This window comes from Giraffa tippelskirchi, chromosome 11 (assembly GCF_054371585.1).
Source record: "Giraffa tippelskirchi isolate mGirTip1 chromosome 11, T2T-mGirTip1v1.2.pri, whole genome shotgun sequence".
NCBI classification, from domain to species: domain Eukaryota; kingdom Metazoa; phylum Chordata; class Mammalia; order Artiodactyla; family Giraffidae; genus Giraffa; species Giraffa tippelskirchi.
Window position 1 is genome coordinate 46,775,442 of NC_137285.1, and position 18,262 is coordinate 46,793,703.

Sequence of the window (18,262 nt, forward strand, 5' to 3'; positions counted from 1 at the left end):
AGAGAAGTAGAAGGATATAGTAGACCTGAAAAGTAACTGTGAATCAATTCAGCATAGTTAGAATTTATACAATTTTCACATAACAGTTTAATACAAATTCTATTTAAGTTCCCATAGACTGTAAACTCGGACTTGGTATATATACACTAGGACTTACTATGAATAGAATGCTAGATTTATCATTTATAGTTACTCAAAACTTTGATAAACTTCCATGTATTTTGGCAACTAGTATTTCTGTTAAAAGTCTGGAAAACTTATTATCTTAGTGATTTAAAAAAAATTTGAATGAGGCTTAAGAATTTGAGAATAACGATCAAACAGCAAAATTATAAACAGTACCAAAGAAGTTGATAATTAAATACATTATCAAGCAATTTTCCACAAATTTTTGCTTTACAGATTATGTCTAAAATTTATTATATCACTATTACTTAGTAAATGAAGAATATACTGAATATCAGTTCAGTTCAGTTCAGTCGCTCAGTCGTGTCTGACTCTTTGGGACCCCATGGACTGCAGCAGGCCAGGCTTCCCTGTGCAGCACGAACTCCCGGAGCTTGCTCAAACTCATGTCCATAGAGTGGGTGATGGCACCCAACCATCTCAACCTTTGTCATCTCCTTCTCCTCCTGCCTTCAATCTTTCCCAGCATCAGGGTCTGTTCCAGCGAGTCAGTTCTTTGCATCAAGTAGCCAAAGTATTGGAGCTTCAGCTTCAGCATCAGTCCTTCCAGTGAATATTCAGGACTGATTTCCCTTAGTATGGACTGATTGGATCTCCTTGTAGTCCAAGGGACTCTCAAGAGTCTTCTCCAACACCACAGTTCAAAAGCATCGATTCTTTGGCACTCAGCTTTCTTTATAATCCAACTCTCATATCCATACACAACTACTGGAGAAACCATAGCTTTGACTAGATGGACCTTTGCTGGCAAAGTAATGTCTCTGCTTTTTAATATGCCATCTAGTTTGGTCATAGTTTTTCTTCCAAGGAGCAAGTGTCTTTTAATTTCATGGCTGCAGTCACCATCTGCAATGATTTTGGAGCACAAGAAAATAAAGTCTCTTACTGTTTCCATTGTTTCCCCATCTATTTGCCGTGAAGTGATGAGACCAGATGCCATGGTCTTAGTTTCCTGAATGTTGGATTTTAAGCCAACTTTTCACTCTCTTCTTTCACTTTCATCAAGAGGCTCTTTCTTTCTTCTTTGCTTTCTGCCTTAAGGGTGGTGTCATCTACGTATCTGAGGTTATTGATATTTTTCCCAGCAATCTTGATTCCAGCTTGTGCTTCATCCAGCCTTGTGTTTCTCATGATGTACTCTGCATATAAGTTAAATAAGCAGGGTGACAATATACAGCCTTGATATACTCCTTTCCTGATTTGGAACCAGTCTGTTGTTCCATGTCCAGTTCTAACTGTTGCTTCTTGATCTGTATACAGATTTCTCAGGAGGCAGGTAATATACATATATTATTTATTCAGTGCTCACTAATTTTATTAAATTCTAACTCTCAGAAATATTCTTTGCAAGAAGTACAGTTTACTTGGTGACTTTTACACCAAAGGCAACTTAATTAATGAATATTGTGATTATTTTCCATTATTGATCTAGAGAATCATTAATGATATGACTAAATACCTTAACTGGAGATATCTTGCAATAATAGCTATATATTTTATCTTGTGGAATTGTGAAATATATATATATATATAATTTAAGTATGATATTAAAACAATTTAAAAGTTGTTTTTCATCATCAAGAATTTGTTCAAAAATAATGAGAAGAACTGACAGAATTCTGGAGGATGCAAGAATCTGCAAATGAATTAGCAAAAGCTTTTCTTAAGCCAGATTGACATGAACATGCTAATGACTCTGTTCTGACTACTAGAGATTTCATTATAATTCACATCGTCAATTTGGGTGCTTGCAGGCCAAGAGAGCTATCACACCTTGGTTTAATAGTGCAAGCTCTGTAAGCAGTCTTCCCAGGTTTGTATCCCACGTCTGTCACATATTCAGTTCAGTTCAGTCACTCAATCGTGTGCGACTCTTTGCGACCCCATGAACCGCAGCACGCCAGGCCTCCCTGTCCATCACCAACTTCCGGAGTCCACCCAAACCCATGTCCATTGAGCTGGTGATGCCATCCAACCATCTCATCCTCTGTCACATATTAATTGTTCACATATGTACAAGTTACCTAAGTTTTCTGTGCCTCAATAAAATGGACCAATAAAATTGGTCCTAACACATTCAATAATTTAAAATAAAAACAGATCAAATACATTTCATTTAAATAATGTTTTTCCTAATTTATTCTATAGTAGATTTTTTTGCTAATTATAGATGATAATGTGTTCTTAGTGATAAATGTAGGCATATTGGAAATAAAAGTAAAGAAAACTAATCTTTTTAAGAAAACATGAGGTATACTTGATAGATGTTAATAATAATTGACATATTAAAATGGTATATCTCAGCTACTATTTACTGAGCTCTTACTGTATTTAACTTTACTAAGTATTTATGTATTAAAAGTACTTATGTACTAAGTATTTACTAAGTATTTATGTGTTAGTATGAGAAGTCCTTACAACACAACTCTTGGGTAGGTATTATTCACATTTTAAGGATAAAAACTGTATGATAGAGGATTTGTTTTGTTTTTTGAGACTAATTCAGTTCATAAGATTTCAAGACCTTTCTTTTTGGATCCAAAACACTCCACCCTAAACACTATGTGCTTCTAAAGAAAATTGGGTTAATTGTCTTGTTGAAAAATGAACAGCTTGACAGTTATGGAGTTAGAGCTAATATTCTTGGCTCTACATATGGTGATTAAGTAAAATTTTATAGGAAAAAGAAAACAACCAATTCTTGTATACAAACCAAAACTAGGTAATAAAATACTGAAAGGCAACATGTAAGTACTGTTTAAATATGAGAAAATAATTTTTGTTTCATATCTTCTGTTTTGGATAATCTTATCTATCATCTCTGAATTTAAGACAAATAGTGTATTTCTTACATGTGTTTCTTCAGAGGATTTATTAGGACAGGAAGTCTCTTTCCTTCCTTTCTCTGAGCTTTAGGTGCACTCATGGTACTTCCTTGATTTTCATAGTTAATAGATATCCACCTCTCCTTTTCCATAGTTATGACTGTGGTTGCAAAAGAAGTTGCTTTCCACTATGATAATGCAGTTGGCAATGAAGTCCAATCTGTTGCTAAATCCCTGTGCTTTAAAGAGGGTAAGCTAGTGCTCTTATCTTCTGATGTGTAGGGAAGGTATTGTGTTAAGAAGGGTAGACTGAAAGGCCTTTCGAGATATTTTTCAACTCATTGTCAAGTGTTCTTAACTTTGAGTACTCAATGTTGGATGTGTTGTGAAATGTCCAAAAGGAAGAGGTAGTAAATCATTCAGTATTCTGATAGCACAACTTAGGTCAGTCATCAACCCTGAGTTCTCAGGCACTGGTTACTCCATCTCCATAATAATCTCCACATAATCCATGTATTCTGACAAAATGTGATCCACTGGAGAATAGAATGGCCATTTAGTATGGAACCATTTAGTATTCTTGCCTAGAGAAACCCATGAACAGTATGAAAAGGCAAAAAGATAGGACACTGAAAGGTGAACTCCCCAGGTCGGTAGGTGCCCAACATGCTACTGGAGAACAGTGGAGAAATAACCCCAGAGAGAATGAAGAGACAGAGTCAAACCAAAAACAACACCTAGTTGTGGATGTGACTGGTGATGGAAGTAAAGTCCAATGCTGTAAAAAACAATATTGCATAGGAACCTGGAATGTTAGGTCCACAAATCAAGGTAAATAGGAAGTGGTCAAACAGGAGATGGCAAGAGTGAACGTCAACATTTTAGGAAACAGTGAACTAAAATGGACTGGAATGGGTGAATTTAACTCAGATGACCATTATTTCTACTACTGTGGCAAAATTCATTAGAAGAAATGGGGCGGCCTTCATAATCAATAAAAGAGTCTGAAATGCAGCACTTGGATGCAATCTCAAAAATCAGATATTGATCTCTCTTCATTTCCAAGGCAAAGCATTCAATATCACAGTAATCCAAGTCTATGATCAGTAATACTGAAAAAGCTGAAGTTGAACAGTTCCATGAAGACCTACAAAATCTTCTAGAACTAATAGCCAAAAAAGATGTTCTTTTCATTATAGAGGACTGGAATGCAAAAGTAGGAAGTCAAGAAATACCTGAAGTAACAGGCAAATTTGGCTTTGGAATACAAAATGAAGCAGGGCAAAGGCTAACAGAGCTTTGCAAAGAAAACTCACTGGACATAGAAAACACCCTGTTCCACCAACGCAAGAGAAGACTACACATGGACATTACCACATGGTCAATACTGAAATCAGATTGATTATATTCTTTGCAGCAAAAGATGGAGAAGCTCTATACAGTCAGCAAAAAGAAGACTGGGAGCTGACTGTGGCACAGATCATGAATACCTTATGCCAAATTCAGGCTTACATTGAAGAAAGTAGGGAAAACCACTAGACTGTTCAAGTATGACCTAAATCAAATCCTTTATGATTATACAGTGGGAGTGACAAACAGATTCAAGGGATTAGATCTGATAGACAGAGTGCCTGATGAGCTATGGATGCAGGTTCGTGACATTGTACAGGAGGCAGTGATCAAGACCATTCCCAAGAAAAAGAAATGCAAAAAGGCAAAAAGGTTATCTGAGGAGGCCTTACAAATAGCTGGGAGAAGAATAGAACCTAAAGGCAAAGGAGAAAAGGAAAGATATACCCATTTGAATGCAGAGTTCCAAAGAATAGCAAGGAGAGATAAGAAAGCCTCCCTCAGTGATCAATGCAAAGAAATACAGGAAAACAATAGAATGGGAAAGACTAGAGATCTCATCAAGAAAATTAGAGATACCAAGGGAATATTTCATGCAAAGATGGGCACAATAAAGGACAAAAGTGGTATGGACTAACAGAAGCAGAAAATATACAGAAGAGGTAGAAAGAATACACAGAACTATACAGAAAAGATCTTCACAACCCAGATAATCACGATGGTGTGATCACTCACCTAGAGCCAGACATCCTGGTATGTGAAGTCAAGTGAGCCTTAGGAAGCATCACTACGAACAAAGCTGGTGGGGGTTATGGAATTTCAGGTGAGATATTTCAAATCCTAAAAGATTGAAATACTGTGAAAGTGCTGCACTCAGTATGCCAGCAGACTTGGAAAACTCAGTAGTGGCCACAGGACTGGAAAAGGTCAGTTTTCATCTCAATCCCAAAGATAGGCAATACCAAAAAATGTTCAAACTACTGCACAATTGCACTCATTTCCAACGCTAGCAAAGTAATGCTCAAAATTCTCCAAGCCAGGCTTCAACAGTATGTGAACCATGAAGTTTCAGGTGTTCAAGCTGGATTTCGAAGTCAGAGGAACCAGAGATCAAATTGCCAACATCTGTTGGATCATCAAAAAAGCAAGAGAGTTCCAGAAAAACATCTACTTCTGCTTTATTGACTATGCCAAAGCCTTTGGTGGTGTATATCACAGCAAACGGTGGAAAATTCTGAAAGAGATGGGAGTACCAGACCACCTTACCTGCCGCCTGAGAAATCTATATGCATATCAAGAAGCAACAGTTAAAACTGTACATGGAACAACAGACTGGTTCCAGATTGGGAACGGAGTACCTCAAGGCTGTATGTTGTCACCCTGCTTATTTAACTTATATGCAGAGTACATCATGTGAAATGCCAGGCTGGATGAAGCACAAGCTGGAATCAAGATTGCTGGGAAAAATATCAATAACCTCAGATATGCAGATGACACCACCCTTATGGCAGAAAGTGAAGAAGAACTAAAGAACCTCTTGATGAAAGTGAAGGAGGAGAGTGTAAATGTTGGCTTAAAACTCAACGTTCAGAAAACTAAGATCATGACATCTGGTCCCATCACCTCATGACAAATAGTTGGGGAAACAATGGAAAGAGTGACAGACTTTATTTTCTTGTGCTCCAAAATCATTGCAGATGGTGACGGCAGCCATGAAATTAAAAGACCCTTGCTCCTTGGAAGAAAATCTAAGACCAAATTAGACAGCATATTAAATAGCAGAGACATTATTTTTCCAGCAAAGATCCATCTACTCAAAGGTATGGTTTTTCCATTAGTCATGTATGGATGTGAGAGTTGGATTATAAAGAAGGCTGTGCATCGAAGAATTGATACTTTGAACTGTGATGTTGGAGAAGACTCTTGAGAGTCCCTCTGACTTCAGGGAAATCCAACCAGTCAATCCTAAATGAAGTCAGTCCTGAATATTCATTAGAAGAACTGATGCTGAAGCTGAAACTCCAATCATTGGCCACCTGATGCGAAGAACTGACTCATTGGAAAAAACCCTGATGCTGGTAAAGATTGAAGGAGGGAGGAGAAGGGGGACCACAAAGATTGAGATGGTTGGATCCATCACCGACTCAGTAGACATGAATTTGAGTAAGCTCCGGGCATTGGTGATGGGCGGATAAACTTGGCATGCTGTGGTCCGTGGGGGCGGGAAGAGTCAGACATGACTGAGCAAGTGAATTGAATCCATGTGTTCAATACCAAAAAGCTTGAAGACTAATTTTTCTAGTCTGTCTCTCTCTCTCTCATTCTTTTACCCTTCAAATAACTTTAGTAGATAAAAGACTTGTATGAAAACTTTGATGAATTTATTACAATATTAAAATAAATGGTTTGATTTCCTCATAATCACAGTGTGTTGTTTTCTTGAAGGTACTTGGTTTTCCTGAAGGTATCAGATAGTTCATGAGCAATTATGCCAAGGAACTTTGGACAATCTTGTGATAGAAATCTAGGAAAACTTTTGGCCACATTTCACGTTACAGTGCTTCCCAAATCTATTAATATATGGCCTTGCTGAACTCTCAGTAACAGAGCAGGACAAAATAAAGCTAATATTGTTCTATTCTCACGGGATCACTTATATAAGTTATAACAAGGAAAGGGAACAACCTATGAAATCTATGGTCTTAAATCTCACATTGTGTCGTGAGAAACTCCTCAGGTTTTATAAAAATAAGAAAAGGAGAGCCTTTTTTGTCTTATAAAAATAAGAAAAGGAGAGCCTTCCATTTCCAATATTATGAGAGTTGGGAGACTTGAAATAACTTTCCTCCTGAAAACTAGATGTTTTAAATGAAATGTATTTTAAATGATAAGATGGCAAAATATTAAGTAATTTTCAGAAAAAATAAATAAAACAGTGAATAAAAATAGGCAAAAGTAAAATAGACAAAACAGTGAAGTCAAGAACTAAGACGATAAGCAGCTGACTTTGTTCTCAGGGCATTTGAAAAATGAGTGAAATTGAAATTTGGTGGTTAAGTCTCACAGGACATAAAGAGATACAACTCTGAGCCTAGATGGTAACTCTAATAAGAGTACTACCACTGGTAAATCTGTGATTCTAAACACCTTTCTGTCAATGTATGATAAAACATAACTGCTCCGTGCTTAAAATGGAGGGCAAAAAAAAAATGATCTTAAACTTAGTGGTGAGTAGAGTACTTTGCTGAAATTTGAGGATTACAAACATTCCCAAATCACAAAATTAAGGTGGTTTGACAAGCTTGAAGCTGATAATTTTGTTTTACTTAGCAAATTAAAATACAAAGTTCCTTTGAAACAAATCCTTTTTGGATTTGAAGCAAACTCAAAACCTCTTTGAAGGATGCACCTCAAAAACATCTATAAACCAGGCAAATACTAAATTGACAGATAAAACTATTGACCATATTGAGTGAGGCAGTCTGCCATGGGCGCAAGCATCCCTATACATAATTTTGAGTGTGGCAGAGTACATGACATAATGTCTCCTTCTACTGAGCAATTTCTGTAGGTACATAGGCAGCAAGGTGGGTGAAGGCAACCACAGTAGGACTTCTCTGTAGTTTTTTTCTTCCTGGAGGCAGGGATGGAGAAAAGGGACTGGGCTGGGTTGTCTCTTATTTGTAGGATATTTGCTATTTGCTTAAAAACTGCTAGCCTTGGTTACTAGATCCATAATACAAACCACAGCACGTGCAAACATTGTCTTATCCTAAGTCATGTGACCCTGAAGAAGTTAGGACTTATTTTTTTTTTTAATTATGATACCCTGAGTTACTGTGGTTTGGTATGAGTATTAAATGGTCCTTTGTTTCTTACAAGGAGTCTTTTTCCAGCACCTGTGAGATTGTGACAAAAAAAAAAAAAAAATATTGCGACAGCCTAATTCGTTAGATTGCAAGTAAGGTAAAATCTCAGACCTCTTCATAGTTCTTGGCAGTCATCTTCATGATGCTGACAAGAAGTGGAATGGATTTTTAAAATAAACTCAATTGTTATTGTACCAAGGGCACAATGTGACAATAACAGGTCTTTGCAGTATAGTCCAATCAATTGTGCCTCTTCCTGCATCTTCTCACTCCACCAATCAAGAAGTTGAATTTTAATTTAGATTGTGTCAGTGACTGCCTCAAGGGCTGGAAACATAAATTGCATTTAGTAACTTCAAGGAAGGTATTCAGAAGGTCAGTCAGTTTTCAAAGTCTTCCTGTAGAGAACTAGCCACCAAGGTCTGAGGAGCCCCAAGTATCATAGGAATAGACTACCATGGAAGAGAATTGAGACTTGCAGCCTCAACTGAACTCCCAGAAAATGCATGGCCAGCACCAGCTTCCAGCATGTGCATCACCTGAACTGACTTCTGCTGAGTTTTACTGATCCCAGCTTGACTGTTCCCATTGATAGGACTAAGAGCAGAGAAACCACTAATCCATCCTTTGCCCAAAAGTGAATCCTATATAAAGATGCATCCATTCCAATGGCATTGTACTGTAAGAAAACACAGTATTACTATAATTGATGTATTTATATTCAATAAACCATTTTAAAGCAGTTTTAAAGCCAGACCACCTGACCTGCCTCCTGCGGAATCTGTATGCAGGTCAAGAAGCAACAATTAGAACTGGACAGGGGAGCGGTTGCGCGCAGCCGGAGACGGGCGCCGCGCGGGAGTGTGCGAGGGGCGCGGGCTTGTGGGACGCGGGCGGCCGCCGGCGGTCATGGGAGCCGGCTGGCCGCGGCAGTAGTTGTCTGGAGCCCGGGCTTCAGCTTCCCGGAGCCCCCAGAGGGCGGGACAGCCCCCGGGGGACCCGGTGGTGGCGGCGCCACTTCCCCGCTCCCGCTCCCGCCCGCGGAGTCCTGAGGGAGCTCGCGGCGGAGGAGTGGACCGGGCGGCGCGAATCTGACTGAGGGGCGGGGACGCCGTCTGCTCCGCGCTGCTCCCGGGGCCGGGCCGGCCTCCCGCAGCCCCAAGGCCCCGGAGCGCTGAGCTCGAGGCGGGCGGTGGGCCCGGGCAGAGCCCCGGCCGGAGCCGGTGGTTCGAGGGCGGCGGTAGGCCCCGAGGCCGGCCGGGCCGGAGCGCGGGGAGCGGAGTGCGGGCCTGGCGGCGGCATGAGCCGGCCCCCGCCGACGGGGAAGATGCCCGGCGCCCCCGAGGCCGAGTCGGGGGACGGCGCGGGCGCGAGCCGCCAGAGGAAGCTGGAGGCGCTGATCCGAGACCCTCGCTCGCCCATCAACGTGGAGAGCTTGCTGGATGGCTTAAATTCTTTGGTCCTTGATTTGGATTTTCCTGCTTTGAGGAAAAACAAAAATATAGATAATTTCTTAAATAGATATGAAAAAATTGTGAAAAAGATTAGAGGTTTACAGATGAAGGCAGAAGACTACGATGTTGTAAAAGTTATCGGAAGAGGTGCTTTTGGTGAAGTCCAGTTGGTTCGCCACAAGGCATCACAGAAAGTTTACGCTATGAAGCTTCTTAGTAAGTTTGAAATGATAAAAAGATCAGATTCTGCTTTTTTCTGGGAGGAAAGAGATATTATGGCCTTTGCCAACAGTCCCTGGGTGGTTCAGCTATTTTGTGCCTTTCAAGATGATAAGTATCTGTACATGGTAATGGAGTACATGCCTGGTGGAGACCTTGTAAACCTTATGAGTAACTATGATGTACCTGAAAAATGGGCCAAATTTTATACGGCTGAAGTTGTTCTTGCTTTGGATGCCATACACTCCATGGGTTTAATTCACAGAGATGTGAAGCCGGACAACATGCTCTTGGATAAACATGGACATCTAAAATTAGCAGATTTTGGCACATGTATGAAGATGGATGAAACAGGCATGGTGCATTGTGATACAGCAGTTGGAACACCCGATTATATATCACCTGAGGTCCTGAAATCACAAGGTGGTGATGGTTACTATGGGCGAGAATGTGATTGGTGGTCCGTGGGTGTTTTCCTTTTTGAGATGCTGGTGGGGGATACTCCATTTTATGCAGATTCACTTGTAGGAACGTACAGCAAAATTATGGATCATAAAAACTCACTATGTTTCCCTGAAGATGCAGAAATTTCTAAACATGCGAAGAATCTCATCTGTGCCTTCTTAACAGATAGGGAGGTACGCCTTGGAAGAAATGGGGTAGAAGAAATCAAACAACATCCTTTCTTCAAGAATGATCAGTGGAATTGGGATAACGTAAGAGAGACTGCAGCTCCTGTGGTACCTGAACTCAGCAGTGACATAGACAGCAGCAATTTTGATGACATTGAAGATGATAAAGGAGATGTAGAAACCTTCCCAATTCCTAAGGCTTTTGTGGGAAATCAGCTACCTTTTATAGGATTTACCTACTACAGAGAAAATTTGTTACTAAGTGACTCTCCATCTTGTAAAGAAAATGACTCAATACAATCAAGGAAGAATGAAGAGAGTCAAGAGATTCAGAAAAAACTGTACACATTAGAAGAACACCTTAGCACTGAAATACAAGCCAAAGAGGAACTAGAACAGAAGTGCAAATCTGTTAATACTCGCCTAGAGAAGGTGGCAAAGGAGTTAGAGGAAGAGATTACCTTAAGGAAAAATGTGGAATCAACATTAAGACAATTAGAAAGAGAAAAAGCACTTCTTCAGCACAAAAATGCAGAATATCAGCGGAAAGCTGATCATGAAGCAGACAAGAAGCGAAATTTGGAGAATGATGTTAACAGTTTAAAAGATCAACTTGAAGATTTGAAAAAAAGAAATCAGAACTCTCAGATATCCACTGAGAAAGTGAATCAACTCCAGAGACAACTGGATGAAACCAATGCTTTGCTGCGAACAGAATCTGATACTGCAGCCCGGTTAAGGAAAACACAGGCAGAAAGTTCAAAACAGATTCAGCAACTGGAATCTAACAATAGAGATCTACAAGACAAAAATTGCCTGCTGGAGACTGCCAAGTTAAAACTTGAAAAGGAATTTATCAATCTTCAGTCAGTTCTAGAATCTGAAAGGAGGGACCGAACCCATGGATCAGAGATTATTAATGATTTACAAGGTAGAATATCTGGCCTAGAAGAAGATGTAAAGAGTGGTAAAATCTTATTAGCAAAAGTAGAGATGGAGAAGAGACAACTACAGGAGAGATTTACTGATTTGGAAAAGGAAAAGAACAACATGGAAATAGATATGACATACCAACTAAAAGTTATACAGCAAAGTTTAGAACAAGAAGAGACTGAACATAAGGCTACAAAAGCACGGCTCGCAGATAAAAACAAGATTTATGAATCCATTGAAGAAGCTAAATCAGAAGCCATGAAAGAAATGGAGAAAAAGCTCTCAGAGGAAAGAACTTTAAAACAAAAAGTAGAGAACTTGTTGCTGGAGGCTGAGAAGAGATGCTCTATATTAGACTGTGACCTCAAACAATCACAGCAGAAAATAAATGAACTACTCAAACAGAAAGATGTGCTAAATGAGGATGTTAGAAACTTGACATTAAAAATAGAACAGGAAACTCAGAAGCGCTGCCTTACACAAAATGACTTGAAGATGCAAACACAGCAAGTTAACACACTAAAAATGTCAGAAAAGCAGTTAAAGCAAGAGAATAATCATCTCCTAGAAATGAAAATGAGCTTGGAAAAACAGAATGCTGAACTTCGAAAAGAACGTCAAGATGCAGATGGACAAATGAAAGAGCTCCAGGATCAGCTTGAAGCAGAGCAGTATTTCTCAACCCTCTATAAAACACAGGTTAGAGAACTTAAGGAAGAATGTGAAGAAAAGACCAAACTTTGTAAAGAATTACAGCAGAAGAAACAGGAATTACAGGATGAAAGGGACTCCTTGGCGGCTCAACTGGAGATTACCTTAACCAAAGCAGATTCTGAGCAACTGGCTCGTTCAATTGCTGAGGAACAGTATTCTGACTTGGAAAAAGAGAAGATCATGAAAGAGCTGGAGATCAAAGAGATGATGGCTCGGCACAAACAGGAACTCACTGAAAAAGATGCTACTATTGCATCTCTTGAAGAAACTAATAGGACACTAACTAGTGATGTTGCCAATCTTGCAAATGAGAAAGAAGAATTAAATAACAAATTGAAAGACGCCCAAGAGCAACTATCAAGGTTGAAAGATGAAGAAATAAGTGCAGCAGCTATTAAAGCACAATTTGAGAAGCAGCTGTTAACAGAGAGGACACTCAAAACTCAAGCTGTGAATAAGTTGGCTGAGATCATGAATCGAAAGGAACCTGTTAAGCGTGGTAATGACACAGATGTGCGGAGAAAAGAAAAGGAGAATAGAAAGCTACATATGGAACTTAAATCTGAACGTGAAAAACTGACCCAGCAGATGATCAAGTATCAGAAAGAACTGAATGAAATGCAGGCTCAAATAGCTGAAGAGAGTCAGATTCGAATTGAACTACAGATGACACTGGATAGTAAGGACAGTGACATTGAGCAGCTGCGCTCCCAGCTCCAGGCCTTGCACATTGGTTTGGATAGTTCCAGTATAGGCAGCGGACCAGGGGATACTGAAGCTGATGATGGGTTTCCAGAATCAAGACTAGAAGGATGGCTTTCATTGCCTGTGCGAAACAACACTAAGAAATTTGGATGGGTTAAAAAGTATGTGATTGTAAGCAGTAAGAAGATCCTTTTCTATGACAGTGAACAAGATAAAGAACAATCTAATCCTTACATGGTTTTAGATATAGACAAGTTATTTCATGTCCGACCAGTTACACAGACAGATGTATATAGAGCAGATGCTAAAGAAATTCCAAGGATATTCCAGATTCTGTATGCCAATGAAGGAGAAAGTAAGAAGGAACAAGAATTTCCAGTGGAGCCAGTGGGAGAAAAATCAAATTATATTTGCCACAAGGGACATGAATTTATTCCTACTCTCTATCATTTCCCAACCAACTGTGAGGCATGTATGAAGCCATTGTGGCACATGTTTAAACCCCCTCCTGCTTTAGAGTGCCGTCGCTGTCATATTAAATGTCATAAAGATCACATGGACAAAAAGGAAGAAATTATAGCACCTTGCAAAGTGTATTATGATATTTCATCGGCAAAGAATCTATTGTTATTAGCAAATTCTACAGAAGAGCAGCAAAAGTGGGTTAGTCGGTTAGTGAAAAAGATACCTAAAAAGCCTCCAGCTCCAGACCCTTTTGCTCGGTCGTCTCCTAGAACGTCAATGAAAATACAACAAAACCAGTCCATTCGACGGCCGAGTCGACAACTTGCCCCAAACAAACCAAGCTAACTGCCTTCTGTGAATGCAGTCATTATTCATGGTGATCATATTCTTCCAGTTGAAACAAGACTGAAATATGATGGCCCAAAATTTATTAAAAAGTTATATTTTCCTGAGAGACTAATACACACATATATATTCCCTCTATTCCTGCAATATAAATTCTAAATCTTGGATAGGTTTTCTGGGCTCCTTTGGAGCAACAAGTTGAACCAACAATGATTGGTTAATAGAATAAGAATATCATGTGCAACTCGTCCAGACTTGTTCCATAAAGCTCTCCTAGCATCACTCACACTACATTGCATAAAGAATTTAGAAGAGTTACAGAAATCATCTTTTCAGCTTCAACAGAGAGATTTCACCAGCACATTTGCCAGAAGAATCTGGGAATGGATTCCACTACAGTGATAGAGACTGCATCTTTAAGAAGTGACCATTGTATTTGTGTGTGTGTGTGAACACATACATACATACACACACACACACACACACACACACATAGTACTGTAATACTGCAAGAGGGTTTTTTAACTTCCCAGTTTATTTTTTTATAAACATTAATCAGATATCATTACTTACTGCAGTTGCAACTATGCACTTGTATAAAGCCATAATGTTGGAGTTTATATCACTCATTGTGTGTACCTGCTGGAAGCTGCATGTTCATGTTTAAGCAATTATTGTAACAAGATGTTTGAAGTTAACTATATCAGTTTCTTAATGCTTCATAAGAGGCAACTTTACCCATTTTGAATGCCTTAATTTAATTTTTTTCAAGATATCCACCCTTTCTTGTATTTAAAACAAAAAAAAGTATTTACCAGCTCTTAGGATGCAAATTTGCTTTGCAGAAGAAAATTAGTGCACTATTTTTACACATAGTAGTTATCATTGTCGGCCTATTTTGATTGTATAACAGAATTTTAAGTATTGGTGATAGAAACAGTAATGGGTAGTATTGGAACTAATATATCTTTTATGTATATCTATTACTCATCCGACCCCTTTTACAGACCTCAGTATTAGTGTGTGACTATGAAACATTTTCTTTGCTTTTAATTTGCTGGCTACTCTAGGTGTGTTTTTATTTCTGATAAAGACATTTGTGACTTTTTACATTTTCACACTCAAGATTCAAAAAATTATCTTAAATACAAAGAAAACTAAGACATACTGTAGATATATTTTAAGTATTTAAGTGTGATCCCGTAAACACATGACTGTGTATGGCAGCATTTCATTATTGTGGCTGGGAAGCAGTGGCCTCAAAGGCACTTAATTTTTATTTTTTTAAATGCTGTTCAAATACATACAGTTTATGCAGGACTATTCCTGCTTTATTTCTCATTATCCCAGAAAAGTGTATGTTTTATACTGCTACAGTATACATCAGTGATAAGAATCAAGTAAAGAAAAATTCTGTGGTCTTCTATCAGCCTCTCTGTGTGTATACATGTACACAGAGTTTGGCATGATACTCAGACAATATCATCCAATATTTCTATGAAGGAAGTAGACATTTTTCATTGATTCCTTCTGGGGTCAGTGTTGAGGTGTTTAGAGAGTTAGATCCCCAATTATAGATACTATTGTGGAAATTGAAGAGTGGCCTTTGGCTGCTGATGTACTGAAACTGAGTCTTGTTATTACATTATCCAGGCTGCACTCTTCCATGCTGTCTGTGCTAAAACTAGATACGCATGCCATTTCCCTTGCAGGTATGTTCTGGTTCGGGGGCACAGCTCTTTTTTTTTAAGATTAAAAAATGAAAAATATATAAAATTTATATAGAATAAATATTTCCATTCATTAGACTTGTTAAAAGGAGACTGAATTAATATTTTATATAGAGATTTTGTTACACTATGGGAGGTTCTATCATATTATTCTGAATTGGAGAGTATATATATATATTTTTAATAAACTTTATTAAGGTGAAATAATTTGAAGTTTACACATGAATAATTGAAATATTTGAGTAAAAATGGCAAAAGTTTAAATTTTGAATGCTGTATATATATTAGAGAATATGGAGAATCATGGTGTGATGCAACTATACAAGGAAAATTAATGTGAAGTTTTTTGTGGGGCAAAGAGATCCTAAGGGGCAAAAAAAAAATCTCTCCATGAAGATTCTTCACATTATATGGTTTGACATAAGGATTTATAAGGTCATTTGTCCAGCCAATGGAAATGTGCTTAATAAACAATTCTGACCTTGGGTAAAAAAAAAAAAAAAAAAAAAAGATAAAGAACTGGACAGGGAACAACAGACTGGTTTCAAATTGGGAAAGGAGTATGTCAAGTCTGTATATACAATATACACCCTGTTTAACTTATATGCAGAGTACATAATGCAAAATGCTGGGCGGAATGAAGCACAAGCTGGAATCAAGATTGCTGGGAGAAACACCAATAACCTCAGATATGCAGATGACACCACCCTTTTGACAGAAAGTGAAGAATAACGAAAGAACCTCTTGATGAAAGTGAAAGAGGAGAGTGGAAAAGTTGGCTTAAAACTCAACATTCAGAAGACTAAGATCATGGCATTTGGTCCCATCACTTCATAGCAAATCAATGGGGAAACAGTGGAAACAATGAGAGACGTTATTTTCTTGGGCTGCAAATCAATGCAGATGGTGACTGCAGCCATGAAATTAAAAGACTCTTGCTCCTTGTAAGAAAAATTATGACCAACCTAGACAGCATATTAAAAAGCAGAGACATTACTTTGCCAACAAAAGTCCATCTAGTCAAAGCTATGGTTTTTCCAGTAGTCATGTGTGGATGTGAGAGTTGGACTATAAAGAAAGCTGAACATCAAAGAATTGATGCTTTTGAACTGTGGTGTTGGAGAAGACTCTTGAGAGTCCCTTGGACTGCAAGGAGATCCAACCAGTCCATCCTAAAGGAAATCAGTCCTGAATATTCATTGGAAGGACTGATGCTAAGCTGAAACTCCAATCATTGGCCACCTGATGCAAAGAACTGACTCACTGCAAAAGACCCTGATGCTGGGAAAGATTGAAGATGGGAGGAGAAGGGGACGACAGAGGATGAGTTGGTGGATGGCATCACCGACTTGATGGACACGAGTTTGAGTAAACTCCAGAAGTTGGTGCTGGACAGGTGAGCCTGGTGTGTTGCAGTCCATGGGGTTGCAAAGAGTTGGACACGACTGAGCAACTGAAGAGAACTGAAAGCAGTTTTAGGATAGTAGGAAAAAAAAAAGTTTAGAAAATACAGAAAGTTCCCATATGCACCCTCTTCCCTTCACAGTTTCTCCTACTGTTAACATCTTGCATTAGTGTGGTATGTTTGTAACAATTGATGAGCTAATACTAATATGTTCTTATTAACTAAAGATCATAGTTTGCATTAGGATTCATGTATAACTGTATAATGCTGATAAATGTATAATGTCACGTGTCTACCATTATGGTCCCATTTATCATAGTTTCGGTGCCCTAAAAAACTCTGTGCTCTACCTCTCCTCCCACTGAAGCCTTGGCAACTACTGTTTCTTCTACTGTCTTTAGTTTGGCCTTTCTAGACTATCATATAATTGAAATCAAGAATATATACCTTTTTTAGACTGGCTTCTCTCATGTTGTAATATACGTGTAATTTTCCTTCATATCTTCTCGTGGTTTGACAGTTAATTTCTGTTTATTACTAAACAATACTCCATTGTATGAATATTGATCTATTCAGCCATTAAAAGGCATTTAGCTTTCTTCCAAATTCTGGAAATTATGAATAAGGCTGTTTTGAACATTTGCATGCAAGTCACTACATAGACATTTCAAAACTCATTTGAGTAAATACCTAGTTGGAACAGTGGCTGTACGGTGCTGGAATGGTGGCTGCATGGCGCTAGAGCAACTGTGAAGAGATACCCTAAGTCCAAGGGCAAAGTGGAAGCCCTAGAAAGATGGTAGAAAGGACAAAATTGCATTTAGAATCAAACCCCACACCCACCAGAGACTCTCAGAGGGCTCAAACAAACCTTGTGTTTACCAGGACCCAGAGACCCCACAGAGATGAGAGGGAATTGTGTTTGAGTGTCTCCTGTGGTGATACGGGTCAGCAGTGGACTGCCACAGGGACAGGGGCTCTGGGTGCAGTAGACATGGGTATGGCATAAGCCCTCTTGGAGGTGGTCACTATTAACCCCACTATAGAGCTGTCAGAACTTACACAGGGCTGGGAAATAGACTCTTGGAGGACACAAACAGAACCTGGTGCACCAGGACCCAGGAGAAAGAAGCAGTGACCCCAAAAGAGACTGACTCAGACTTGCCTGTGAGTGTCCAGGAGTCTCTGGCAGAGGCATGGGAGGGGTGGTCTGCTGCAGGGTTGGGGGCACTGAGTGTAGCAGTGCGTGCATGGGACCTTATGAGGGAGGTCACCATTATCTTCATTACCTTCACTATAGTAAATAACAGGGAGGGAACACAGCCTCACCCATCAACAGAAAGTTGGATTAAAGATTTACTGATTATGGCTCCACCCAACAGAACAAGATCCAGTTTCCCCCTCAATCAGTCTCTCCCATCAGGAAGCTT

At 39.0% G+C, this 18,262-nt stretch overlaps 1 protein-coding gene and 1 long non-coding RNA gene across 2 annotated transcripts in view; both read left to right on the forward strand.

Moving 5' to 3' along the window:
* The window catches only part of LOC145527353 (uncharacterized), a 47,575-nt gene that overhangs the window by 3,953 nt on the left and 25,360 nt on the right, over positions 1–18,262 (forward strand). The window lies entirely within an intron of this gene.
* Positions 9,050–14,750, forward strand: LOC145527351 (rho-associated protein kinase 2). Its single transcript, XM_081545162.1, has one exon. It carries the CDS (start codon positions 9,531–9,533, stop codon positions 13,695–13,697), a length of 4,167 nt encoding a protein of 1,388 aa, XP_081401288.1. The 5' UTR covers positions 9,050–9,530; the 3' UTR covers positions 13,698–14,750.